The sequence below is a fragment of the Alligator mississippiensis genome, chromosome 1 (genome assembly GCF_030867095.1).
Source record: "Alligator mississippiensis isolate rAllMis1 chromosome 1, rAllMis1, whole genome shotgun sequence".
NCBI classification, from domain to species: Eukaryota; Metazoa; Chordata; order Crocodylia; family Alligatoridae; genus Alligator; species Alligator mississippiensis.
Window position 1 is genome coordinate 454,464,890 of NC_081824.1, and position 27,219 is coordinate 454,492,108.

The window sequence follows — 27,219 nt, forward strand, 5'->3', positions numbered from 1 at the left end:
TTCAAGAGCTCCGAGAGCCGCTCTAATTAAAGCACCCAGAGCGTCACATATATCAGCGTGCCCGCGCCAACAAATGGCAGCAGGGGTGCTTTAACTAAAGCTCGTTGAACAAGCTTTAGTTAAAGTGCCCCCATTGCCATTTTTCAGTGTGGGATGCTGATACATGTGACGCTGGAGTCTGCTGGAGTGTGGTAATTACCACGCTTCAATAGACTCGATTAATCGCTGCCTGTGTATAGGCTCCCTATATTTCCCTGCGTCTCTGCTTCCTTTCATTGAATTTGTTTCTCTTGACACTTTTGAATGAATGTGCCCTGGGACAAAAGCCAGTTTTCACAACATATTGAGGCTATGTCTATGCTTAGGGCAAATGCACTTCAGTCTTAAACGATGATTCCAGGCATTAGTGAATTAGAATATTTACTCGATTAGAAGATGAGGTCTTCCCCCCTCCCCCCAACCCCATTTAACATAGGGAAAAAAGCTTTTCACCTTATAATCGAGCATGAGGAAATGGGGGTAGGCAGAGGCAGGCAGCTGCTGCAGCTTCAGCCCCAAGCCGGGGTTGGGGGCTGGAACTGGAGCTGCACTTGTCCCCCGCCCCCACTGTTTGAGGACACCCCACCACTCCTGCCCCATAACCACCCCCCCCCACACACACACACCAGTGCTGCTTTTTCCTTTCTCTCCTTCTTTGCCACCCTCCACTATACTTTTGCTCCATGCCAGCACACTCGGTCCCTGCTGTGGCCTGGGGTACAGAGCAGCCCTGCAGCAGCAGTGGGGGACCTGAGGCTGCAAGTGGAGAAAGTGGCATGGAGGAAGGGGAAACAGAGGAAGGGGGAATAAGGACAGCCTGAGGCTGTGAGCAGTGGGCGGGGAGGGGGCAGGCACAAGAAGGTAAGTGGGGAGGGGCAGGCAGCAGGGGGCAAGCTGCCTGCCTCTCACTGTCTACCCCACTGCATGCCCCAACTGTCTGTACCATTACTGCCCCCCTCATCACTCTTTCCCATCACAACCTGCAGTAGTGGGGTGAGGAGGGATGAATTTAAGATGATCCTCCAGTCATTTGATTCTATACATGGAAAACTATAATAAATGTATAATGCTTGCATACATAGAATCTAATTACTGGGGAGTCATCTTCCATTCAGGATCATCTTGTATTCAGGTAAATACAGTATAAAGAAATTTATTTAAGCAAGCTTGCATTAGTGATGCTGCAGGATTCTGCATGGTTTTAGCTTACTGGACTAATCTATTGGGATGCAGCATCTTCGTTGTTTTCTACGGGTTCAATCCCTTTTGTGACTAAACAGTAAAACTTAACTTGACAGAGGTCAGCTATATCCTATGGAGTTGACTAGAAGTCTTCACTGAGCTCTGGCTTTCCCCAGAACAATGCAAGAGCTATCACTAGCCTCTACTTCCCTACCCTCCTTCATATTTAAATTGAGATCAACACTGCCACGTGAGAAAATTTAATGTAAATGTTTTCACAATGCAAAGGCCCACATCTTGTGTGGTTTCCTTCTTCAACCACTTCAGGTAGCTGGGTATTTATTGAAAGTGAAATGATTATTACAATTTCTCTTGCTGCTTGCTGGCAAACTGGCAGAAGAAGAGCACTATTTTAGAAAGCAGTAGGTATTGGAGAGAAACTCAAAAGACGGAGTTCAATTCCCGCTTCAGAATTCTTGTATGAACTTGCTGGAAGTCATTTAATCAACCCTGTCTACTCAGATCTCAATATGTAAAATATAGAAAATACATCACAAGGGAGAGAATACATGACATAACTGTGAGGGACAGTGCAAGTATGTACATATCGAAAGACATGGAAATGTATGCTTTGGTTTCCCTAACCCCAAAGAGGGAATTTTTTAACAGCACTTTGAGGAAGATTAAATCCTTGGCCCCCCAAACAGCAAAGCTCAGAAAAGAGCAGGAAGGTTTGCTTCATAGGTGGCAGAAGACTGGGGCTAATGGGGTTTGGCCCCCCCAAACGTGGCTCCAGCATCACTGCCATGCCCCGCCATCACAGCACCATGCCCAGTGCCCCCGCCACATGCTCCTCCACTGCCATGTGTGGCAAGAAGGGGTGGGGTCAGGTTGGCACATCCTGCACCACCATGCACCTCCCCCTGCACCCCACCCCCATACCTCCAGCACTCCTAGCACCCCCAAATAATATTTTATCCTGCTGCCTAAGGCTTGCTGCCTTGACTAACTGTTCATCTAAAGGTTTTGTACATCTCCAAAAGAACATGAAGACCTTTAAAGATGTTTAATGTTCCCCTATTCTCTCCTCTTCCCCCTGCTCCTGAACATCCATGTAGACTTCAGGCATGGTGTCCTTTAGGCCTGTGTAAAATGGCACCATTCCCTTTTGACTTACGTTTCGACAGAACAGAGTTTCATTTCGAATTTCATTTTGAATCGAAACTGCTGTTCTGCTTCGTTTCAGCAAAACACTTCTGCTGTTTCAAGGCTGTTTCAGCGTTTTGCCCATAGGCTATAATGGGGAAGCACGAAACAGCCTAAAGCTTTGTCATTTCTACCCTGATTTGAATGAAACTTGCAGGCATGGTAGCCCCTTCTGAGGGCATGAAGTCTGCCAAGTCCCAAGGAGGTAGGAGCAGGGGTTTCAGTGAAACTGCACCTCAAAGTCTTGAAAGCAAAAAACTCATGTCACGTGTATGTGTTAAGCCACAGTGGGGTTAAAACTGCAGGCTGAGGCCACAAAGACTGCTAAGTTTCAAGGAGATCGGCGCAGGGGTTTGAGGGAACTGCACCTCAAGCCGCTGACAAGCAAACCTCATGACATGGGTGACACTATGTGTGTTAAGGTGCAGCAGGGGGAAAGCTGCAGGCCTGCTAGCCCCTGCTGCGTCATGAAGCCTGCCAGCTTCAAGGAGATTGGTGCAGGGCTTCTGGGGCCCTGCACCTCTAGCTGCTGACAGGCAAAACTCATGACATTGGTGGGTGACACTGTCTGTGTGTTAAGATGCGCCCTCACTCAACTGACACCAAGGCAGAAAGCAAGGCAGTTCAAACAATGCTGCCTCTTATGCAGTTTTTCCATCCCTCCCCCAGAGCAGTGGGATTGGAAGGGACCTCAGGGAAGGATGACAGTCACTGGTCAGCTACACAGTTAATAATAAGAGCACTCTTCCCCACCTTCCCCTGTCTTCCCCCTCCCTCTCCTTACTTTTGCTTCTGTTTCCCTGCAGGCAAGCCCAGCTTGAGCTTCAAAATGCTTTGACTTGCCTCGCTTTGTTTCAAGGGTGTTTTGAAGCTCTCAGTTTCATTTTGATTTTGCTGTTTCAAGATTGAAATGAGTCAAAACAGCGTCGAAATAAAACTGCTGGTGAAATTTCACACAGCCCTAGTGTCCTTCTGCAACCTTTCCTCTTTGCATCAGTTAACATTGGCAGGAAACAGTATAAATACTGTACTGTGTAATACATAAACACATGTGAATACATGAGAATACACATAATACATATAAATACATGCGAATAAATGTGAATTTACATGTATTCACATGTATTCATGTGTAATACATAAAATACATATGTATCTAACTTTGCATCTTTTTTAAATGTAGTTTAACTGGGCTGCAGACAGTTGCAAGAGAAATCACTGGCAGAGTTAAGCAGCGAACCAGGGGACCAGCTTTGCCTCCTAGTCCCCTGTTCTAGCAGTTCATCTATGGTCAGGGCGACACTTGTGGATGCTCTGCTGAGAGTTTGCAAGTTATATGGTGCTGGCTCCACAACCCTGGTTTCAATCATTACAACAGGGCCATCCAATGACGAGCACAAAAATTGCTGGGTCACAGGGAAAGAACACAGTTCTCAGAGGCTGGAGAATGGCTACAGATAACTGTATTCTGTATAACTGTAAATGATTGCTGTAGTTGCCAACAGGATGCTGCACAACAGTGAATGAGAACTAGCACCCCCCCACTCATCCTTAAGGCTCTCATACTCTCAATGGTCCAGTTCTGAACAATGTAAGCACTGCTGCTTCACTCTAGGCACTAGAAAAATTCCTTGAACTGAATGACTGTGTGTGCATCGCTTGGCTCTTCATGGTGATTTAGCCCTTCATGTGCACTGGCACTTGAGTCTGCACTGAAGTGCAGTATGAAGAATAATACAGAAATACGTAGAGCTCCCTCTTAGATCTATCTGAGCTCTGTTCTTCCAGTCTCTCCCCTTTTATCAAGACTGGCCAGGTTCTAACTTTAAGTCTCCTCTAAGTCAATCTAGCCTAGTAATAGCTTCAAAGTAATGTAATGGCTTCTGTTTTACCAATGGCAGTTGCTGGATGCTGGTGGCTGAGCGCTGACTAAGCCTGCTCTATCCCACAGGGACTTGCTTAAATCAGTGGGAACCCTCCCATCACCTATGCAATCCATCTTTCTGCCTCCTTTGCATCACAGAAATGTGGCAGCAAGAAAGGATTTGACCACAGGAGTTTATCATTAACCACCCTTTATTTAATAACCACACTAGACCCCAGCAGCCTGACAGAACTGAGGAAAAATTGGAAATACCTGATTTTAACACAAGTAGCCTAACTGATGGAGTTTAGGAATCTCATCTGTTATTTTCCACTCCCTACATGCAATAAAAAGGCTAAAAAGTATGTATAAGAATAAGTCTGGATTCACTTTTCATTAAAAAGTCTTATCTCGAGGGGCTTAAAACTTGGCTGTAAACAATATCCTTAGATTGAAACTGGGCCTGTTAGAGTCTCAGCTCAGGAGGTATCTTGATAAACAAGATGCCCCAAAGAACAGAGCTCATTGTTTTTAAATTAAGCAGTAGTTTATTTTTCCCATGCAACAAATGAGCACACTAATTTTTCAGGTGCAGGTTAGGCCTGGTCTAAAACACAAAACATAAGGAAAAAATATATGCCAACCTAACAAACTTTGAAAAGAAGCCTTTGAAGCAAAACCAGTAGGTACAATTCTTACTTTAAAGGCTTTTATTATGGAGTCTAGTCTCTCATTTATTTTATATACATCAAACTCCCATAAGACTCATTATACTCCAAAGGACCCACTATATGCACACCTATTACCGGAATCCACATAACATGTTTTCCCAATTATCTACCTAAATAAATACAGCACCATACACAAACACTCGGGATAAATATTATATAGCTCATGTCTGGGAAACAATATTTTAAAGATTTTTATAGTGCATTTTAATACTTTACATAGCTTCCTTTTAACCTTTTATACTAATATCTTTACTGATTATCACAAATCTTCAATATCATCTGAAATTTCATGCCCATAACACCCAAAACACTCAGGGCTAGACTGGTCAAGTAGTTAGTTAGGTCAGCTAGGCCTTGGGTCAGCTAGGTTTAATTGAAATCCCTACTCTGCCACAGGCTTCCTATATGAGCTTGAGCGAGTTACTTAGTGTTTTTGTGCTTCTAGTTCCCCATCTGTAAAATAAGGACAGGAGCGAAGTGAGGCTAAATATATTCAAGACTGTGAAATGCACACAGAATACCATGAGGGGAGCCATAAAAACATGTTAATTAGTTAGATAGTTACTGACCAGGCAAGGATGTTAGGGGCTGCAAAAGCAGGAGTGGGAAAGGGCCAAAAGGAGAGTGTCTCCACCTACCTTACCTAAGGTATGGAAACATGAATAAGTTACTGTTAGTGTAAATTCACAACCCAGCTAACCTATGCCAGAGACCCTGAGATGTCTGACCTAGGGGCAAGAGAGCACCTGTTAGCACTCTCTTACCCTTGCAAGAAGTATGAGGTAGCTTGCCTCTCAGGGCCAGTGGGGTGAGCCACCCCCTTCTTATTGTGGGTTGAGTGCACACTTGGGCAGTGACTGTGGGTTTGGGCTACTATACTGTAAATCTGCACCCTGGCTTACCTCACAATGACTGGTTTGTGTACCTATGCCTTTACTGGATGATCAAGCAAGTGTTGCCACACTCATATGTTGGAGGCATAAGGGCCAGAGAGCCAGCAACAGGTAGAATAGTCAATGTCAGTATGACCTTGGGCTCCCAAAGAAGGGCCACAAGGGCATTCATAGATGATGTAGTCGGCCATCTGAGCTGGATACTGGATAGAGTACCTAGACAGGTGGCAGGCAGAAGAGGAAATGACTTTCTTTAATGAGAGGAAAAAATCTACCCCCCACCCTCAGGGCAAGCAAGGAGCACAGCAGAAATTAAAGGTCTCTGGGTCACAATTTCTGTTGTTTTCCTATAGCCTTGTAGCTCAGGAATGCCCTGTGCTCAGGGCAGGTTTGTCCAAGTTGCAGAATGTCCTCAATTTTGAGAAATATGGGAAACAAGAAGTTAAAGCTCTGATTGAAGAAAATGTTAGCTAACATTAAGAAAATAATATTAAAGGCTGATGATCATGCCCAGTCCCTGCACCTTTCCATATATACAGCTTTTAGTCCTTCACATAATCCTCTTGACCTCAGTAGAATAATTGGCTTGAATTGAGGTTCCAGAAATCAACTCAAGATTGAGCTTCTGATGCTCATTTTTCCCACTTAAATTAAATCAAAAGGCAGAAGGCTCAGTTCTCTCTGCCAGCGCAGCAGAGAAAGATGCAAAATTTACCATCCGATGATAATACAGCAGAAGCCAATTACAATGTCCACAGGTCATGCAGGCAGCCACTTATACTATGCAAATCCTATTCACTTTTCTATTAAAGACACTGCTAAACTAACTAAAGTGTGCCAGCTAGATGATCTTGGAACTGTGGTTCAGTTGTGTGTACCTCATTAAGGCTTGTTACTTTGTTACTCCATGAGGTGTGATGACCATTTACACCTCATTAAGGCTTGTTATTTAGTTATTCAGAATACAACTGATTAATCTATCCACTTATCCCCATGCCTGTCCTATGCAGCAGAATCTGTGCTAGTGTAATGCCTGGGAAAGAAACTCAGTCTCAAGGCTTGCAAGATTAGCAAAATGCTACATATATTGGACATTTTCTTAGGTGCTACACAAGCTTGCTATATATGATTTAGACTGCATGGTCTAACACAAGTGGCAAGTGTGGGGTAACACAAGTGGAGATCCACCTCACTCAGTTTAAAGAAGGATGATAGAGATTCATGCTCGGGAGATGGTGTCTCTTTAAACAGGTAATTTCTGAATAGCCTGAAGCTTCCTGCCTAAGAATACACTCTGGACATATTTGTAATATCTTTCATTACAGCTGCATGAGCCATAATATCAGTTTCTATTTGGATGTGTACCATAGCATACTATTATATATAACTCATCAAATATATGAAATGGGCAGAGAGGTATAGAGAAGGCTCCAAAGAGTGATGCAATCTGGTTCATTTTGATTGTTTCATTAAAAAAGCAAGAGGAACTGAATGAATATTGTAAATTATATCAGAATACTAGCTTGGCTAAAATGCTTGGATAACATCCACATTTGTATATCAACATAGGTAATAAAATGATCAAACAGTCCTTCTGAGACCACCTTAGGTTCACACGGTCCATCTGCAGTCACACACCATGGATACAATATGTTGCCTACTGATCTATCTAGGGAAATATTTTGTTAGTGGGATTACATTTCAGGTTTGTTTGTGTAAAACAGTATATTTAATTAAAATATTACTTGCTTGAACTCCAGCTGTACCTGGGATCATATCCAAGCTTCCATCTTATCCATTATAAGCCATGAAGTAGTAATAGATTAAAATGTATAAAATACACTTACCCAAACCATGCAGTTTCATACTGACTGTCTGGACTGAAGAACATATGTTCACATTTTACAGTTTAACAGTTACATTTACTTCATGAAGGGAAAGCCAGTCTTTATTTCCACCCCCCCCCCCCCCCCTTAATTTTACAAAGCAAATGGGACTTACTGTTTGTCAGAGCAAAGTAAATTAGGATTTTCGGCCAAAATGGTGTAATCCTGTTAAGCGTTCTTGATTTATATTCTCTTTACTGACAGTTATTACACTAGAGAACGGAAACAGTGATACAATGTCCTGCATGTGGCAGGGAGAATATAATTGAACTATATCTCGTTTTGCCTTAAACTGTCTCATAAGCAAGAGGCACATTTTAGAAAACTTACTTATAGAGCAGCTGATCTCTTTCAATCAATGGATGAATTGCTTCATTTGCAATAGCTGAATAAATAAGATCCTCATTATCTCAACCTATTTTAACTAGTAGGTCTTCAACAGGATGGTAGACAAGCAGTTTGTTCTGAAGAACTGATTATTCGTCCAAAAAGGATTGTGTTAGGTATATGAAAATATTCCCATCCCTTGAGTTATCATAAATGTATGAGCTTCCAAAAGTAAGCTGGTTGTTTAAACATTAAAGACCATGCTGTGGCATCAATTATTAATTGAATTACAGTAGGGAAGAAGAGGACTTGCTTAAAAAAAAATGTGTATGGCACAACATACCCTATCTTTTGTCCTCAGTAGACACTCTCACACATGGTAGCTCTGACATACTTGCATTTTCTACTCTCATTTAGGGCTTGATCCTAAAGCATGATCCACAGTGTTGAGCATTCTGGCACTAATCCAACATGGCACTTAAGCATGTGCTTACTTGTAAATACATCGTTTCATAGTTGGTAGGGTCGGAAGGGACCTGAGCAGATCATCAAGTCCGACCCCCTGCCATGGCACGAAAAAGTACTGGGGTCAAACGACCCCAGCAAGGCTTTCATCTAGCCACCTCTTAAAGACATATATAGCCCTAACTGATTTCACATGCATGAAGTTAAGCAAATGTTTATACTACTTTACTGAACTGGGGTCTGAGTAATTAGCACAGCACAGGGTCAGTTCCCTTCAATGGAAGCATTCTATATATATAAAGCGCTTAGTCCATCTGTCTGTGTGCCTGTTTGTCCGTCATGCCTTTTAAACGCGAATAGCTTGAAAACTGCAAGAGAGAGAACATTTATGTCTTCAGGGAAGTGTCTTTGCTAAACCTTAGCATTTGTTTAGTGACCATGTCAGGATGATCCCAATCAATTCTGGATAATTTCTAGAATTGGGAAAAAAAGTCAGGGGCCAGGGCTGTTTCTCCTGAGCTCCGCCTGGGAGGGTGCCAGGACCCTGGCACTGCGGGGAGGGCAGAGGGAGGAGACAGCTGAGGAAAAGCAGGAGCCAGGCAGAAGCATGAGGCAGTGGGAAAACAGTGGTGGCCCTGTGCTGAGCTACAAGCAGGGAAGAAGGTACCCAGGGGCAGCATGGAGGAAGCCCCAGGGTGTGGGCGGCTGTTGTGAGGCACAGAGCTCACCTGCCCTTGCCCTTGCCCTTGCCCAGCAAAGAGAGGAGCAGGTGGTGGTCGGGTGGCAGCATGGGCAGGTCCACCTCCGGCCCACTGGACGAGAGCAAGTGCAGGGGGGGATTGGTATCTTCAAATGTTCAGCCTATTTTATTTAAGTTTGATAAATATTTAATTTATTTAATAAATATAAAAAGTAAAATCGATTTGTTTGTTTTTGTTATGTGAAATTCATCCATCATTCTTGACAGGCAATTTGCTAGTTGCCTCATATTTAACTTAACTGAAAGCCGTATTCAAATGGTAATGATCTCACATTTACAGACTTCCAATTTATCCATCTAGACCAAGAATTGGCAATCATTTGCCACCAGGGGAGACTGCTTACAAGCCAGCCCCACCGTGAACCACACCCCTGCACCTCCTGGCAGACAACACACACTGAAGAGGGAATATTTAGAAAAATTCAGGGACTAGGGCCCTGAGGATGATTTGCCTGCTGCAGCACAAAAGATAAACTGAATTTGGAGGGCAACAGGACTCTGGGGACACCACCTCTGCTGCTGTGGCTGAAGCATGCTGCCAATTACATGAGCTGCCACAGGCCAGATTCACTCTATTCACAGGTCACATCCTGCCCATGGGCTGTAGGTTGCCAACCCCTGATCTAAACTGTTCACATGGCCTAGATTTCCTGAATACCTGACTGTTTCACAGTCCTTTAATGTGTTTATCTTCAGATCACCCTGAGGGAGAGGTTGGAGGGGGAGAAGAAACCAACTACTTATTATCCCTGATAAGGAAATCAAAGTTTGCAAAAACTAAAGATAAAATTTTAGAAAACATCAAAAGGACATAGGAGATGAGGACTTTTTCAAAAGTGACTTAGGTATTTAAGTTTCTAAAGGACTCAAGGTACTTTGGAAAATGTTATCACAAAGTATATTGCTCACAATTATGTAGAAAGTCTAGAAAAGAACAAAGAATTGAGCCCACGAGTCTTCAGATAACAGATGAATCCCTGGACAGTATTTCTCCATCTGTGCTACAGTTCTCTAAAGTGCCCATCTCCATATTTGAGCTTCTATTGGTAATGGTAAATTAATGTGTTTATCAAGGTTGATAGATGCCATATGAATGTGGGAATCTCATTCAATTATTGCACATATAAGCTGGGTTGGCAGCATCTCTTCTTACCTGACACTTCTCATAAGATTTTGTTTTCAACTGCTTATAATTTTGCCAAACTTCCATTTTAAGGATGGAGATTTCTGGGGTGTTTCTGCTCTAAGGTAGATTTTTTTTTTTTTTTTTTTTAAGAGTTGCAGCCAAAATCTTAGAAAAGTAGGGCTGGAAGGAACCTCCAGAGGTCATCTAATCCAACCCCTCTGCCAGAGGGAGGATCATCCCTATCCAAACTATCCTACACAAATCCACTGTCCAACCTATTTGCTAAACTACACAGTCATCCCTGACACAATCACAAGACATAACACCTTAAGCTGCCACAGGTAAAGCAGGGGGACCACAGTAGGCAATATCCTGCTGATGTAAAGGTTGTTAATATGAGCTCAAGAGATCCCAGGAGAAGGTCACTGGTGGAGGACCATGCCCCCTGCTACAGAGGAAGGCAAAAAATCCTTTCCTGACCCCAAATATGGTGATCAGTCTGACCCTGAGCAGAGGGGCCTGACCCTCTATCCAGACATTCAGGCTTAAGTCCTGCTAGGAGTAGGTACTGATACTGCAGTCAAAATCCCCAGGCTTGGCTGCAGCAAAACCCCACTGCTTCTGAGAAAGGTGAACCCCCTCTTCCTAACACAGATAATAACAGAAGGGGAAAAATAACTCCTTCATAGTTCCAGAAGGTAAGCAGCAAAGCCCAGAATCATGGGAAATATCCATAGTAGAGCACAGGCATAGCTACTCCTACATTATCCCTGGACACTGCTTTTTCAGCCTCTTCTTAAACATGATAGTTCAATTATTTCCTCAAAAGTAGCACACTGTTTTACCCAGGTTAAAATATTCTGATAATCTTTTCTTTGAAATTTTCTAGAACCTGCCTGCTTTTGATAAGACAGCTGACACTTGGCACGTGGTGATCTCTGTCAGTGGTGTTCTCTTTTTTTTTGCCATTCCCCTAGAACTCCACATGAATTTAATCAAGTATTAAACTGGTGACAAACTACACTTTACAGATGTTAAATAGAGATTTCTTTTATTTCAGGAGCAAAAATCCCAGCAATATCACCCTCACTCCATGAACATACTGAAGACTCACGCAGATTCAAGTGCTAATCAGACTGCACATGTACTGTACGAAGAGTATGCTGCAAGTCCAGGACTACAAGGGTAAAACTGGACTTCTAGAGTGGTTGCTCTGAAATGCTTCAAGCCAGCTACTTGGCCAGGCACTGAAACTTAGAGTAAGAAGCCTGTGTTACTGATGGCATCTAGGGAGCATGAAGGAGTATCCAACAGATTTGGATGTAATGGGACAAAAATTGGGCAAGGGGCAGAAAAGGAGCAGGCTGGGGGTCCATCTACACATGATGCTACGTCACTGTAGCAATGTGCTACGGCAACATAGCATCTGCAGGAATGTACACTTGACCAGCAACTACTTCACTGTAGTGACGTGTTCCCCTGGTATAGCGCACTGCTACAGCAAGGTAGCTGCTACAAATAACCATACACCACACATATGGCACAGTACGGGCTGGTACTGCGCCATGATTTGGTACTTCCAAAAGGAAGTACTAACTCACAGTGCAGTAACAATGCTGTCACAGTGACATGTGTTGATGTGCCCTGGGGGTAGGGTACTATTGAGGCTTGATGTGGAAAATGAAACTGGCTGACTGGACTAGGAGACAGGGTTGGGCCTTGGGAAGGAATGAGCTGGGCAGCAAAGACAGATTACATGAGGAGCCATAAGGGTGTTAATTATATTAGCTAATTAATGAGACTGGAGACTAGGAGTTGGTATGAGAGGGGGGAACTGGGATTCCTGGGTAAGGAGACTGGAACTTACTGGACAGAATTTGACATAGGAAGGAAGATATCTGTAACCATCTGGGCAGGGAGATGGGGGCTCAGTGAAGGAGAGGCAACCTGTGCAACCTGCTATTTTGTTTTAGAAGTAGAAAGATCTGTGGTGAATGGGGCAGATAGCAGGAAGATGAAGAGGATTTTTTGGTTAAGTGAGTTGAACACTGCCAAAGAGAACTGTGGTCTATACTTGAGCACTCACAGTGGTGGCTGAAGCAAATTAGAGTTATGCTTTAAACATCTGAGATGCTATGTAATGCTAAATACTCTAAAATATCACAAAGATCTGAAAGATTAGGACCTATATGTCTTGTACTGGGCACCCAGAATCAGTGGATTCTTCGTACTTCAGTGACTGTGTGTCAGGTCCCTACCTGTAAAATGGGAATAATGCCATGACTCACTTCACATGCTTGTTCTAAAATAAATGAATAAAATAAAATAGTTATTAAGCAAGCTTTCGGGTTCAAAAACCCTTCGTCAGGCTAAGGAAGCTGCAGCAGTTGGTGTGTGCTCTTCCTGGATGGAATGAAAAGTAAACAAGCCAGGGGCTGGGCTGGGCTGGGTAAAATAATGAAACTAATCTGCCTGGCAACTGACTCCCCAGCCTAGCCTAGGCCCTGGCTTCTTTACTTTTCATCCCATCCAGGAAGAGCACACACCAACTGCTGCAGCTTCCTTAGCCTGACGAAGGGTTTTTGAACCCGAAAGCTTGCTTAATAACTATTCTCCAACCATTTGGGTTGGTCTAATAAAAGATATCAAATTCACCCAAGGAACCTTGTCTGCCTAATCTTTATGAAGCACTTCAGTATCATAGTGACCATTGCTGGAGAACAGCTCTTAAGGAAATCATTAATTCCATCTCCCAAACAGGGTTTGAACAGGTTGGAGATGTACATTGAACAAGACAAAGAAAACAAAATAATGAACAACAGCTTATTCAGTCATTACCACCCTTCTATGGATACTGAACTGAACAAGGTCAATGATCTGTGGGAGAAAAATAGTATGTGCGCGTGTAATTAAGATGGTGGCATCCTACCCACATGCAAAGATCATGACAGAGATTCGATGACATAGTTGTCTTCAGGGTCAGGGGAAGGGCCCCCCAGAAGGGCCTTCCAGGTCAATGTTCAGATTAAATTTGCATGCGGTACTTTAAACTGATCATTTCCCAATTTTTGATTGCCTGATTTTGGAAAGCGAACAATGTTTTCTTAATGGAGTTGGGTTTGCTATCATGTGAGTTTATTTGAGAATATATACTACTACACCTCAGAGCATTCCACCTCTGCAGGGAAACACAGCAGCTGCTATATTAATCCAGTATCATTATGCAGCACTTTAAAATGCATGTGCACACATACACCCCCCCCCCCAAAAAAACCAACCCTAAGAATCCAGTCCAGAATAGTACACAGTTAAGTAATTCAAATTGAATTTGAATTTCTTTTCCAGATTATAGGTTTAGTGCCAAGCAATTTTTTTAAATGACCACAAGTGATCATGACTTCAATTTTAGATGCCCTTTATAGTTTAAAATCAATAAATAAATAATGCTTTATTTCTTTTAAAAAACTCCAAAGATTTTATTTACTGCCATACTTTTACCTAAAATCTTGGCCTTTTGTGAAAAGCAATCCATCACATTAAAGTAGGAAGACAGCTAAAACAGATAGTATACTCATAGTATAATGTCTGTAATTTTCTGAAGAATGTTGATAGGGTAGAATATGTTTCTACTACAAGATGAATGAAAGCCTGAAAAGATGCCAGGATTCATTTATCTTGATACTGTTACACAATGAACTGTAATAACTCAAACTCCCTTATCACCATCATCAGCAACATTGTACCACTTCAGACTATCTCTGGGTCATCTCCAACTGTTTTCAAGAGGCACCTTTAACCTAGGCCATTTACTTCTTCTGAGTACTTTTCAAAGATTACACTATAGCATTGAATACACACACATGCTACAAGCAACCCTAATGCAGAATTCAAACCAGGTTTCCAAGGCTTCATTTTTGCTGTACAAAAGACGTTTGAAAGTTCAAGCAATAGCTTGTGTCTATCTCATAACGCTTAGGGCTCAATAATGCTTCATTTCAATCAGAGCTATGCTGAGATTCCCTTTTAATGACAGGCGCAAAGCTCTCACTCACAAACTACTTGTTTGTGTAGAACACATTGCTGCACACTGTCGCAGTTTTAATTTTACCTGAATTTAGTTTAAAAAATATAAAACAGCAAATGCAGCCACTGTTTTTTCTGTTGCTGAATAATAATATGTGGCAGAGATACGGCGAGCCAACATTCGCATTCAGTGCTGTAGGAGGTAAAGTGCTGCAAAAATATTATACATGGAGTGTCTTGGACCAGTTCATTCTCCCCTTTTAACCAGCTCTGCAAAAAAAATTGACTATTTCATACAAACACATTCTCAGCAGTTCAGCAAAGAGCGAAAAGGACTGGAGACATTATAATACGGCTCTGCCCTTGCCTTCTAGCCCTCCAGAAGAATCTTTCTATTTCACCGGTTACAGAAACCTTCTTACTTAGCTGGTAAAGCTTTAGTAACACTTTTTTATTGAAATGAACGGTGATGTGGAGTAGCAAAGACATATTCCCCAATCACAGACATGGACACAAGAGAAGCCATTTCAGCAAGTGTGGTTTAGAATATGTAATCATATGGTCAGATCTCACATCTCAAAGTAGATCAGCTCTTGCACTGAGACACTCACAATACTTTTATGATATATCGCACCCAATCAAGCATATTCAAAATTAAATGCAACTAATGAGGCAGTCATGCTGCCTTTTGTTGCTGTTGTCGAAAATTGCTGTTTTTCCCTGTTATCCTAAAACCCATCAGTCCTCATCATCGGACTCCACAGCTGAAATGAGACTACAGTCCCCAAACCAAGAGCCAATGAAAAACATATAATCAAGAAAAACGATTGTGGGAAAGATAAGTTATTTTAATTACCTTCAGAATTATACAGGGATTTGCTCTGGTGTACATTATAATCCCGTTGCTTTGCAGAGTTCGCAGACGGAGAGCCAACTTGAATTCCTCTTTCTTGCTATTTTCAGAAACTCGGTATTTGATGTAACTATTCCCAGCAAAGCTAAGAGAAGTGTGCCCTGAAAAACCATTTTGAAAAGATGTATGTTCTTTTAATATGCTAGAATGAGTAGACACATGAAATAATCCTACAATTGCTCAGAAAATTGATTAAAGATCATATATAATTAATGAGACCCTATAGTAAGAATCTAATAAATAACACATGTTCTTGATGGATAAAAATTTTTATCTATTGTTATATTGCTATATTTTAGAGAAAAAATTATTTCATAATGAGTGGAAAAATCCTGTTCACCACACTTATATGAAAAGTCTTCCTGACTTTATTAGGTCTACTATCAACAGCCCTGAGATCAGAAATGCTTAAAGTTTCATCCAAGATGAGAAGGGCTTATCACTAGCTGAATACAAGGAATCTGGATTTGATGCTGTTTAATATTTCTGATTAATCTTCTGTTTCAGCAAAATGTTTATGGATCAAGAAGTCTGAATTAAAAGCTTGTTGAAGTCAGTGGAAATGTTCTGGTTGATTTTCCTGGGATTTACATCAGGCTCCTGGTCCCCTGGGAGCTGATAATTGGAGAAGAGTTACAAAGCTCCAGAATCTTTCCTCTAGGGACAGCCTGGCATTTTCAGGGAAAAAATTCCAAAGCTTATTAATGTTAATGATAAGTAACATTTTTTATTACTGGAGAACTAAATCTCCTGAAAAATCCCAAAGGCTTTGATACTAGCAGGGAAGTATCTAATCAGAGCAGGTCTCTCAAACAGTGGCTCTCAAACTTTCTTGGCTCATGTATCCCTTTTACAATTTGTTATACAGCTGTGCTCTGTACCCCTGTGATTCTGTGTTACACATCATAATAAAGTATTATTTTTATGTCATAACAACTACACTGCAACCTCTCCAACAGCCTAAGAGATACTGCAGAGTTCCTCAGCTTTGTTTTCCTTCCCTTTCCCTTCTTTTGCTTTCCCATTCCTTCCTCTTGCTTACCCTCAGGAATCCTGTGGCACACCCACACCCACAGGAGGATGCCTACCCCATTTGAGAGACTGCTTTAGAAGGAACTGTTTCTTTAATGTCCCATGGTTTACTGATTTGGGGCTTGATCCTGATCTAATTCAATCTCGTGGGAGTTTTCTCACTGGAAACAAAATCAGGGTATATGCAACAAGAGATTTGTACAATTGGCTTCTTTTACAATCCAGGTAAGTTGACATAACTGGAGCAGATCCTTCAAAGCATTCAGCACAAACAAATCCCCACTGACTTTCAACAGCAGCTCTACTTATAATGACACAATGGAAGCGATTCATATATAAATCATGCCTTCCTGCACTTTCTGCTTATCTCTGGGGTGCAATCTGTACCTGAACATTCTCCAAGCTTTCCCGGTGGGCACTGGCAGATGAACGGCCTGCGACTTGCTTCGTACCCCACGCACTGCATGTCCCCCGGACACGGCTTCTCATTACAGGGATCGCTGGAGCCAGGACAGAGCCCTCCTAGGATAAATTGAAACATTCCTTTCAAAACACAATATAAATCTTGAGCGTTTGCCATAGGAAGCAGAAATAGGCTTAGAACAATGACAATAGGTATGTTGAGACTGTAAAGCTCCTTATGGCAGGGACATCTTAATGCATGTACAGAACCTAGCGCAAAGATGCAGCTGCATATTAGAATCATCATCATCATCATCATTCCAGAATGGATAATAGCATAACTAGTGCCACGATGGTTGTGCCACTTCGGTAACTATTTATACTTTTTGGTGAAGGGATTTAGAGCTGAGTCTTCCCTCTGCCTTGCTGCAGGTACCATCCTAAGTTTAGGGCCAAGGTGGAAGATTTCCACAGAGGTAGGGAGAAACAGGTACCCACAGACTGCACAGAAAAAAACAGCTTTTGGGTAGCCTGGATTGCAGCATCCTCACACTCTACCTACTGCAATGGCTGGTTGATACTTAGGAAAGGATGTACAAGCTTCCACCTACTCCTCGTCCTCACTCTTTCTGTCCCACCTCCAGATGTCCCCATCCTCTCTCTTCTACACGTAGCTAGAGAAATCCCACTGCGTCTGGGACTCTGTGCAGGATTATTTGCCACTGAAGCTGAGAATTACCCAAAGAAGGACTCAGGACAAAGACGTTGGGTTTGGCAAAAATAAATTAAAAAAAAAAGTTGACAGGGTTATTTTAAATGTATATTTTTTCCCTAGAGAAGTTCAAGGCCCTAAATAGCTAGCTGCAATTAGCACAGTTAATTTGGGCAAATCAGCAATCCTTAAAATATTCAAGCTGACTTGGAGGAAAATGTAAATCGGTTGAAGTGACTTAAGCTTTGAAAAGTCGTGACAGCTCAAGCACAGTCTGTACTTTCATACGGATACATCTATTTTTTTTTTTTTTACCAGTTTTGAGAATCTGGAAGCCAATCTCTGTCAGTGATGGATGTATACACAACAACTCCCACAGATTTGTTTGTGGGGGATTCTGAAGGCAGAACTGAGCCCTTGAGTTTGAAAGTGCTTAAAATACTTTCCTCCAACCCATGTACTGCAAATGATCCAAATTGTTGCAAGTACGCCCTAACAACTCAGGCAGCTGCACCAGTTTAGTTTAAAGCCTGCTAAAGCTAACTAAAGTTTCCATTAAATTCAGTGGGCTTTGAATCAGGATCTAAATCTGTCTTTTAAAGAAAAGGCCCTACATAACTATAAATTTAATTACCTGAGTCTTCAAAATGATGTAAACACTGTGCACAACAGTGCCAAAGACTACACAATCTCTGCAGGAACCACTAAAGCCCATTAAATTGATCAACATACGCTAAGAGAAAGCTTCTTTTTAGTTGCCAGAAAGCAACACAAAGGAAATAAATATGCACTGAACCTTGGATGTGTGTATGGGACTGCAAGTGGAGCACAGACTGGGGAAATGGCACTCCTGCCGTTGCTCCTGCTGATTTGTGTCCAGAGCTGCAACACAGCAGTGGGACATGGGCAGGGAGAACATTTGTCTGCTTCTTATGATCTATGTTACTGAATAACTAGAAATGCAAATTTGAGGACAGGAGATTCCTACCTTCTTGAACATTTGCTACTCTTGTGTGTGAGAGAACCTTAATGTTATTTTAACAGCAATTTGTTTCTATTTTTTTAAGTTACTATTTTATTTACTGTGTGTGAAGGAAGTAATGAACATGTAAAAGGGCAACCCCCCTGCAGTTTTGAAAGAGACTCAGTGACTGGTAGCACAGTGTGGTACAAGCCAAGCATGGCTCAAACTAAGCATGGTTCAAATTACCTGGCACTGTAGGTATTTTCTGGAAACAGAGAAATTACCACTGTCGGTTTCAAACTGGACATGGACTGACTACAGATATAGCAGAGGCTGTAAATATCTATGCTTTATATGCAACACAGTCAATTTAATCTTTTAACATTCCTCTCTTTGTCAAACGCTTGTTGGAGGAGTCTCTGTAGTAAATGATTCACAGCGTTGTCCTTAGGAGCATGGAAAATGATGCATGGCGATCCTTATTAATCAGCTTAATAGGCTATGTTAATGGGAATAATAATACTAATATAGCACCACATTACAAGTTGAATGCAATCTTTGCAAGAAGTATAATTTTATAGGGCTCTACAGAACTCTAAAAATCAAAAAACATTTCTTGAAAAGGAGACCTTTTCCTATAGTCTTATTTTTTGAACCATCCCACAGGATTCATTCTAGGGGATGATCATATAGCAAGGTGATCATCTTGTGATCAATGTCGGTAAGTGTTTTGACGAGAATGCACTACATAAGGATACAGGCAGGCAAGGTTCTCTGGGTAAATCCAGTATCTTTTATTAGATCAACTCAATCTAAGTTGGTCTAATAAAAGATATCGGATTTACCCCAAAAAATCTTGTCCACCTATGTCCTTAGACCAACACGGCTACAACCTACACACGTGCTTACGGATATGTATACACATTACATCTGCTCCTTGAACACAGGTAAGCCTTATGTCAGTTAGTAATTTAAATAAGCTTCTCTGTGGCTGACAGAGGGACAAGTTACCTGGACAAGGGCCCCAGAGCCTGTCAGTGCAGTAGCAAAGGAAGCCAATCCTGCTGAGACTTCAGATTAAGCCATTGAAAATTTTCACAACCCCATAACCTCTGATTAAATCTTTGACATTAAATAATAAATCATTACTTCTTCTCTTCCATTCTCTTCCCCTGTTTAGCTAATTCAAACTCCCTATTTTAAATTCAGATTCATCGATTTCACAGTCCAAAGGTACATGGAAAACATCTAATGTATTTAGTACAGTTGTGAAGATAGAAGCATAGTCTGACAGACCAAGTATGGTTCTTTTAGGTAAGCTACAAGCAAATCAACTTTTTAGTCATCCTACTGCAGCTGGATTTCATAGCTGTCACAAGAGTTTTAAAATACTGAAATGTGAGAGAATAAAATGTTTTATGCCTCTCTATATGGTTATAAGAACATAAGCTACAAATCCATGCTATTGTATTGCCTTAGCAAACGTGCATTTTCAGGCTGATTTCACAACTGCATTGAGTAAAATCATTCAAGGTTGTATTATCCACTGTCAGTGATGTATAACCAGACTTTAAATGTGATAATTTTATTGTTGCATATTTACTTATCCTTTGTTTTTTTCAAAAGAGACTAAAAAAATGGAGAGGATTGATTTTCTTCCCCCTACACAAATCTAGAAAATCCACAGAATCCACATGCAACTCACGTGACTATTAGTAAAAGTGTTCCCTATCCCTACAAGCTATTGCATACAAAAATAGGGTTAGGGTCAACCAGTACATGACAGAAAACTGTGGTGATGTTGTTGCCATGATGTTCCAGGAGATGTGACAGGCAAAAATTCTTGTGGGCTATATCTTTTAGTAGACCATTTGTATGGTTGGTACAGAGACAGGCAAGCTCTTGGGGATCACATTTATCCTTCCTCAGGTCTCCAAGACAGAAGCAGATGTTTTATTCTGACAGGATCTCTGTCTGAATCTCTATAGGAAGCAGAAATACTCTGACATTTCTGCCAGGGATGCTGAAGATGACACTTTTCCCCACCTTTAAACTATTATTTAATTCATTTCCTGCTTCTCAACAATTACGTCATTACTTTAAGCGCCTGAAGGTAAATAAAATGTGCCCCCAAGTTGTTTTTTTTTTTTTTTTTTTTTTAATGTTATGGTCTTTAAGACATTCCAATAATTTTTGGGGGTGTGTGAATACAGCTGGCAATGTTGCATTCATACTCCCAGTTGCTGATGAGCATGCATCTGAGTCTGTTCTAATGAGTTTGAGGTTTTCTTGGTGGAAAAGAACTGGCTGGATTGTCTGACTATTTCCACCTACTCTGCAGCTCTAACTTCTTTTCAGCTCTCTTCAGTCTGTAGTAATGGCCTCTGTTTACCTTGTCTCATCTTCCTTGTGCCTTAGTTTCCCCATATCATATACCCGTTCTATGCACCACCCCGTATCATAAGGAACCTTGGAGTCGCTTAGTCTTCAAGATGGATTTGAACAAGAGCCAAATGGGAGCCTGGCACACTGGAACTGGAAACTTAACAGGTATATTTAGCCCACCAGGGCCAATCCTGAGAGGTGCTAAACACCTCAGAATAGGTATTTTGTGCTCTGAGGAATTGAGTGTACACAGCCCCTCTCAAAACTGGGTCCTTTATTGATTAGCAGCAGCACTTTACAGTCCATTATGTTCATTTATGTTAGAATGGCAGCTAAATGCTGAAGGAAGCAGCTCTGTGAAACCTAAATTCCTTCTTCACTCCCATTACTGAATAGTTTGGTACAAAGCAGGGGAAGCCATTGCTATCATGGCTCACAAACAATAGGGCCGTGTCCATACATGCAGGTACGTGCAGTCTGTGGCAACACAAGCCTCTTTGTGACACCACAAACCACATGTCCAGCATTTTAAAGTATGCCCCATGCTGCAAATTTGTAGCGTGGGGACAAATCTGTTATTGGGATTTCCCAGTAGAAAAAAAACAACTGAGATAAAAAGCAGTGCGGCACATACTAAAATACCATGCACTGGAACAAATGGAGGCTCAGTCCTCCAGGGAGATGCTCTGGCTGTATCTCTACTATTTCATTTGTGCTCCAGGCGCTCCAATATGCTGGGAGCTGGGAGAAGCGGGGGAAAGGGAAGCTTGCCTGAAGTGCAGAAAGGGAAACTTGTCATTCACCAAAGTGCACGTGCAGGGGCGTGTGCTGTGGCACAAAGTAGTGGAACAATTTGTGCCACTGCAAGTGCACATCCCTGCTCATCTGGATGTGGTCTAGGAGTATGTAGTTCCCTTGCTCCTATAGGCAGGCAAAACAAGATCCCCAACTTGTTCAGTAAGAACCATGTTGAAGCCTCTTCCTCCCCTCAAAATGTTTTAGCTACTTCTTTTAGCATGGTTTAAAAAAACTACCTAACCATTCAGTTATTTGACTTTAAAACTATTTTCATCCTTAAGAAGGTTTAGAACATAGTATTGTGAACAACACCAGGGGCAACCTGGTTCAATGAAATTAACCTACTTCCCTTTGTCTTAAAACAAAGCCCAAACCAAATATTTTCTGTTTTTTATTTAATCTGATATGCATTTTTCGCCTCTGAAAAATGCTATAAGAAGGGATGTTTATTAAGGTATTTTGAAATAGCCAGAAGCAAAGGTTCCAGAAAGCTCAAGAGAGAACCTGTTACTGGAAGATTTTTAGCCCAGTTTATTGACTGTAAAATATCAGATAGACAGAGCGGAACTTTTTAAAAGTAACCTTCCTGAAGCATGCTGCTGAATCATTAGAAGCTCACACATTCCTTGCTTTATAGTCTCTCAACATTTGTATGTTAGGTAGCTCAGTCTGCTCAAAAAAGGTAATTGAGGTAAGTTATGCACAGCTGGCATTCATAAATTGTGCATATTTGTGACATCTGCTACTGGGAAAAACAATCCAAATATGATACATATTTTAAGAATGTGTGAATTAGCTCAAACTCAGGCTTTCTGGGTCATAACTGAATCAGATGAGTGAAAACACATGCGATATTTCAATGTTTTTTGTCATGTTTCACACAGTCAATATTTTTTTGGCCTGGATCATGAAACTACTCTAGCAACAAAGAAAGCAAAAGACTTTGCTTATACTGAATTTATCTTACTGAAGTTGCCATGTTAAAGGAACCACAGGAAATTCATTTTAGTATTTTTTGTACTTTTTTGCAATTGCTACATTTATATGCATATAAAAACATGCATAATGTTTTATCATGCTGAATAGCCACACCCACTTCTGAGGGATTTTCATTAAAGGAGCTGTATGATTTGCATTAATAAACACTAAAGAGTTTATTTCTAAAACTACTTAAAGGAACTAAACACCATTCACCAAATGGGTAGTGCGCAAAGGGTATAATTTGGAATAATGGAACTAAACTAAGAATGGTTAAAATATATGCTAAAAAATATTTCTAACAGTGAGATCTAGTAGTCAAGATAACCTAGAAAAGTCTGCCTTCCCCACTGTCCAGATTGATTTTAATGTCCCAATTTTAAAAATGTACAAACTATATTGTAGATGACTGCGCCACATTGGTATGGGAGCTGAGATAATGTTTTGTCTCCACTTTATGAAACTCCCTCTTGTTTTTGGAGTTTTTGTATGGAAATGAAATACAAAAACTGCTACAAAATATATCTATTTTAAACATTTAACACTATCATCTAACAACTGGACAGGCAAATATTCTGCTCTTAAACCCCCATGAAAGATCTCAGATTCAGACTCTGATATCCTCATGTGTATTGAACCACAAGATTGTTATTGCTCTCCGGCCATTGGCCACAAGTGACTCCATGCTTTAGGGCCTGATCCACTGACAGGGAAGTTCTGCCTTAGAGATCTGACGGACTAAATTTTGTGCACGGTGATTCCAGGCCAAATTCTTTGCTAATGTAAATTGTGTCAGCTCCACTAACTTACAAAGTTTTTGTGTCAGTATGCACTAAGAGAGAAGGAAATCTTGCATCTGTGCATGTTTAACACAATGCAGATTTAGATGTATTGCTTTTGCAGCCTCTTCTTACTTTACTCTTGAATGAAATGGAACAAGGAACTAGGCAAACAGAAGAACCAAATTGTTACTGGAACTGCTTGAGGTTTTATACCTAATGTACGGAAACAAAAGGAAAACAGGTAGCCTAATATACATGTTGTATTGTAGGAATTATGAAATATACTCAAATTATAACATAGGTGTTGAGAATCCTTCAAGAAACCAAAGTTTAAGCAAAGAGAGAGGGAGAGAGATAGATAGACAGACAGAGATACACACATGCACATGTGCACACACCGTAAAAATGCTCGTATTACCAAAAAGAAGTTTGATGAGCCCTAGATATGAAAATGCAGGAGAAAAGGTGGTGGAAACATCTGGGAGGGGGTGGGAAGAAGCCTACTAGGAAGAAACAAACACAGTAGCATGGACATGATAAGATACTTCTGTGTGGAAATTCAGGCTAGTTCTGATCAACCCTAGAACTCAGAAGAAGGTGAATAATGAAAAATCTATGGGGATAAAATGGAGCAAGAGAGACGGGTTCCTTTCTTGTCTGAGTTAATCTGCTAGGGCAGGGATACTCAAACCCCAGCTTGTGGGCCAGATCTGTCCTTAGTGCTAAGTCATCTGGCCTGCAAACCCATGGGGATCCCTGCAAGCTGTGGCCCTGCTTTTGGGCCTGATTCCCACAAGTGGGACTGGGCAGAGGTGGTGTGCAGCCCCTGAAGCCTGATCCCTGCACATGGAACCAGGCAGAGGTAGTGCAGGTTCCCCGAGTCCAATCACCATACATAGGACTGAGTGGCGGTGGCACAGGGCCCAATCCCTGCATGAAGAAGTAGGCAGAGGTGGCACAAATTTTTTCATATAGGACTGCATAGGAATGGCATGGGGCCTGATCCTGGCATGAGGGGTCTGATCCAGCCTGTGAGACCCTGTGCTAGAGCTAGCCAGCTTGGGATAGCTATAATCACCTTTACTAGTCCAGTCACAAGTATTATGATTACATGCTTGGAACTGTAATTACTATGTGGGTGATGCCATTAATAAGTATTATAGCAGTGCTGTCTAATCTGTTCTTAGTATTCTGTTACAGTGTTTTAGAGCATTCATTAAAAGTAATGGTACAACTGCTATTGGCCTTTGGATTTAATAAAGGCATTTCAGCAATATTACTGACTGGATCATTTGAATCCCAACATATATGAACCAACATGAAATCCCTTCAAAGCTGTGTAACCATGGCAGTTAAAAAAAAAGTGTACCCCTGAAGCCCAAGAGCAGGTCTAAAGGTCAGCAGCACTGCGTGCTCCCAGTTACATAATCAAATAAGTTATTGGTTTCCACCCCTCCTGACTGAAAAGAGCCTTTCCACCTTTATTGCTTTGGTTAAAGGTCATTCTCAGTTTGAAAATGCTGGTGGCAGTCTCTGAGGTCTGGGTCGTCCTGAAACAACAGCATTCTGTGTTGTCAAAGACTGGGTGGCAAACTGTACTTCCTCACCGTAAAAAAAGGTCCTTGACGGTTTCAATTATGGTGCTTCCAGGAAAGCAGCCTGCGTCACGAAATGTCAAAGTTCCCCAGCTTCCAGTTACATCAGTAAACACAAACAATTCCTAACGAGGTTCAGAAATCAATTCCCACAATACATTTGCCAAATGTTTTTTAAATAACCAAAATGAACTGCCCCTTCTAATCTGCATCAGAGAAATAAAAAGCATCCTAACTTGTGATGTGTGAAGACGCAAGTGGAAAAGGAAGTAGCACTCACCGTTGCAAGTGCAGCGCACATTTCTGTAGAAACGAGGACACACAAAACTAATCCGCGCAGTGCTATAGGTCATCAGGGAATGAGAATCAATAGACAGGCTTTGCTCACAATGCTGTTCCTGACAATCCAGTCCTGAACAATTCTTCTCCAAGATAGCAGAGATGCGAATCACATTTTCCAAATGTCTCCTTGCATTGGTGAGCTTCTGAATCAAATAGGCAGGCTTATAAAATCCACCGTTGTGCATCTGAACTGCAAACAGCATGTCAAGCTGATTGGTGCCTGCCACGGGCTGAATACTGATAATATGCAGGCTGTCTTGTTTCTGGGAAAGCACAGCATTTCGCAGGGTGCGTCGGAATCCGTGCATATGAAGCCCCACAAAATCCTCAGGCGAAACATTCTCAAATCGGATGGTAACTGTGTTCTGCAGCATTTCCTGTATCAGCTGCTCAACGTGGACTACAACATCAATGGGCACTTGGAACCGGCCATCACTGACAGAAACATTCAGGATATACTTGCCATTATCCAGTCCTCCGAGGGCAATGATCTTTCCATCGTGGCTGTTAACCTTGAACAGACTTTTCTGCTCAGAATTTAGGGTATAAGTGAGGACATCGTACACATCTTGATCTGTGGCATGAATCTTCCCAATGACACCCCCTGGAAAGTCATCTTCCATAGTGACAATAAATATTTCTAGGGAAATAGCTGTTGGTTTATGAATGCTTTCTTCTATGACCCGTACCTGAATGTAGGTGTAGGACACCTGTTGAGGCTTCCCAGAATCTTTTGCCTAATTTAATTTGAGAAAAAAAAAAAGCGTGCACACAATTTAGTCAAAAATATCTCTCCAAGCTATACATATTTACATAGCATCCATCATCATGAAGCACTTTCAGAGCACTTTAGACGTATATTTGCAAAATACACAAAGAGGAGCACTTTGCAATGCACCGCGACACTGCAATCAGCCCTCTCTGAAGTAGCACCAAGAAACTCCTGAGAATGAAGAAAACTATGGGTGTAGATATACAAGATGAGTAATTAACACAAAGTAATTCACCCAGATTTCACCCCACAGTAAATTTACTCAGTAGAAAGGACATATTATCAGCTCTCCTGAGCTGGCTGCCGATGGTTGGCATTATTATAGCAGATGGCTACTAAGGAGTGGAGCAGCAGCTTTGCAGTGAGCAAACAGTTATCCTGAGATGAAATGGCCTGGGGGACCCATCGCATGACTGGCATATCAGTATAACTTTCTGAGGGTAACTCTGTCTCACAGTGGAGTGACTTATACTGCCCCTTGTAGCATACATAGTATATGTGTCCTATGTCCATACACTATATCTAAGCAAGATTGCAGGGTGGAACATATAGATAAATACATAGTCCAAGTGAAAATGTGACCAGGATTACCACTGACAGCACAATGGAGGCCTTAATGTCTTTGATTTAAATGATTATCATGATGGAAAACAGAAGTTGGTCCTATTTCAAAGAAACAAGTGTCATTTAGTGAATCACCAACACTACTTTCTGCGGCAACTTGGAAGCGTGCTGGAAGTTTCCGACCCTGTTTACTTTTTGAGGATGTTAGAAAGTTAGGATGTTTTTACGTTGTCTTCTATACAGCTTTACCTGAAGCAATCAAGAAACATGGTTGAAACAGTGAAAATTTATCACCCTCAAAAAATGAAGATGCACATTCTATTACTAACAATAAAATATGAGAGCAGAACAGAGCTCGGACAGATGACTCCAGGGCCCGGAGACCATATGATAGCATCATTTGCACTTTTTATAGAAAGCAAGGGAGTAGGTATGACAAAAACCCAAGGCCATGCTGACAGAAGGGAGTGCTAACTTG

At 41.5% G+C, this 27,219-nt stretch overlaps 1 protein-coding gene across 6 annotated transcripts in view; it reads right to left on the reverse strand.

Annotated features, from left to right (window-relative positions):
• FAT3 (FAT atypical cadherin 3) overlaps window positions 1–27,219 on the reverse strand; it is a 641,536-nt gene that overhangs the window by 39,922 nt on the left and 574,395 nt on the right. For all 6 annotated transcript variants that reach the window (XM_059721693.1, XM_059721676.1, XM_059721685.1 and 3 more), the window contains exons 19-21: window positions 25,344–26,142; window positions 16,835–16,969; window positions 15,359–15,516 (exon numbers count right to left, since the gene is read on the reverse strand). In XM_059721693.1, coding sequence (XP_059577676.1) covers window positions 15,359–15,516; window positions 16,835–16,969; window positions 25,344–26,142 — 1,092 coding nt within the window. The remainder of the gene's footprint in view (window positions 1–15,358; window positions 15,517–16,834; window positions 16,970–25,343; window positions 26,143–27,219) is intronic.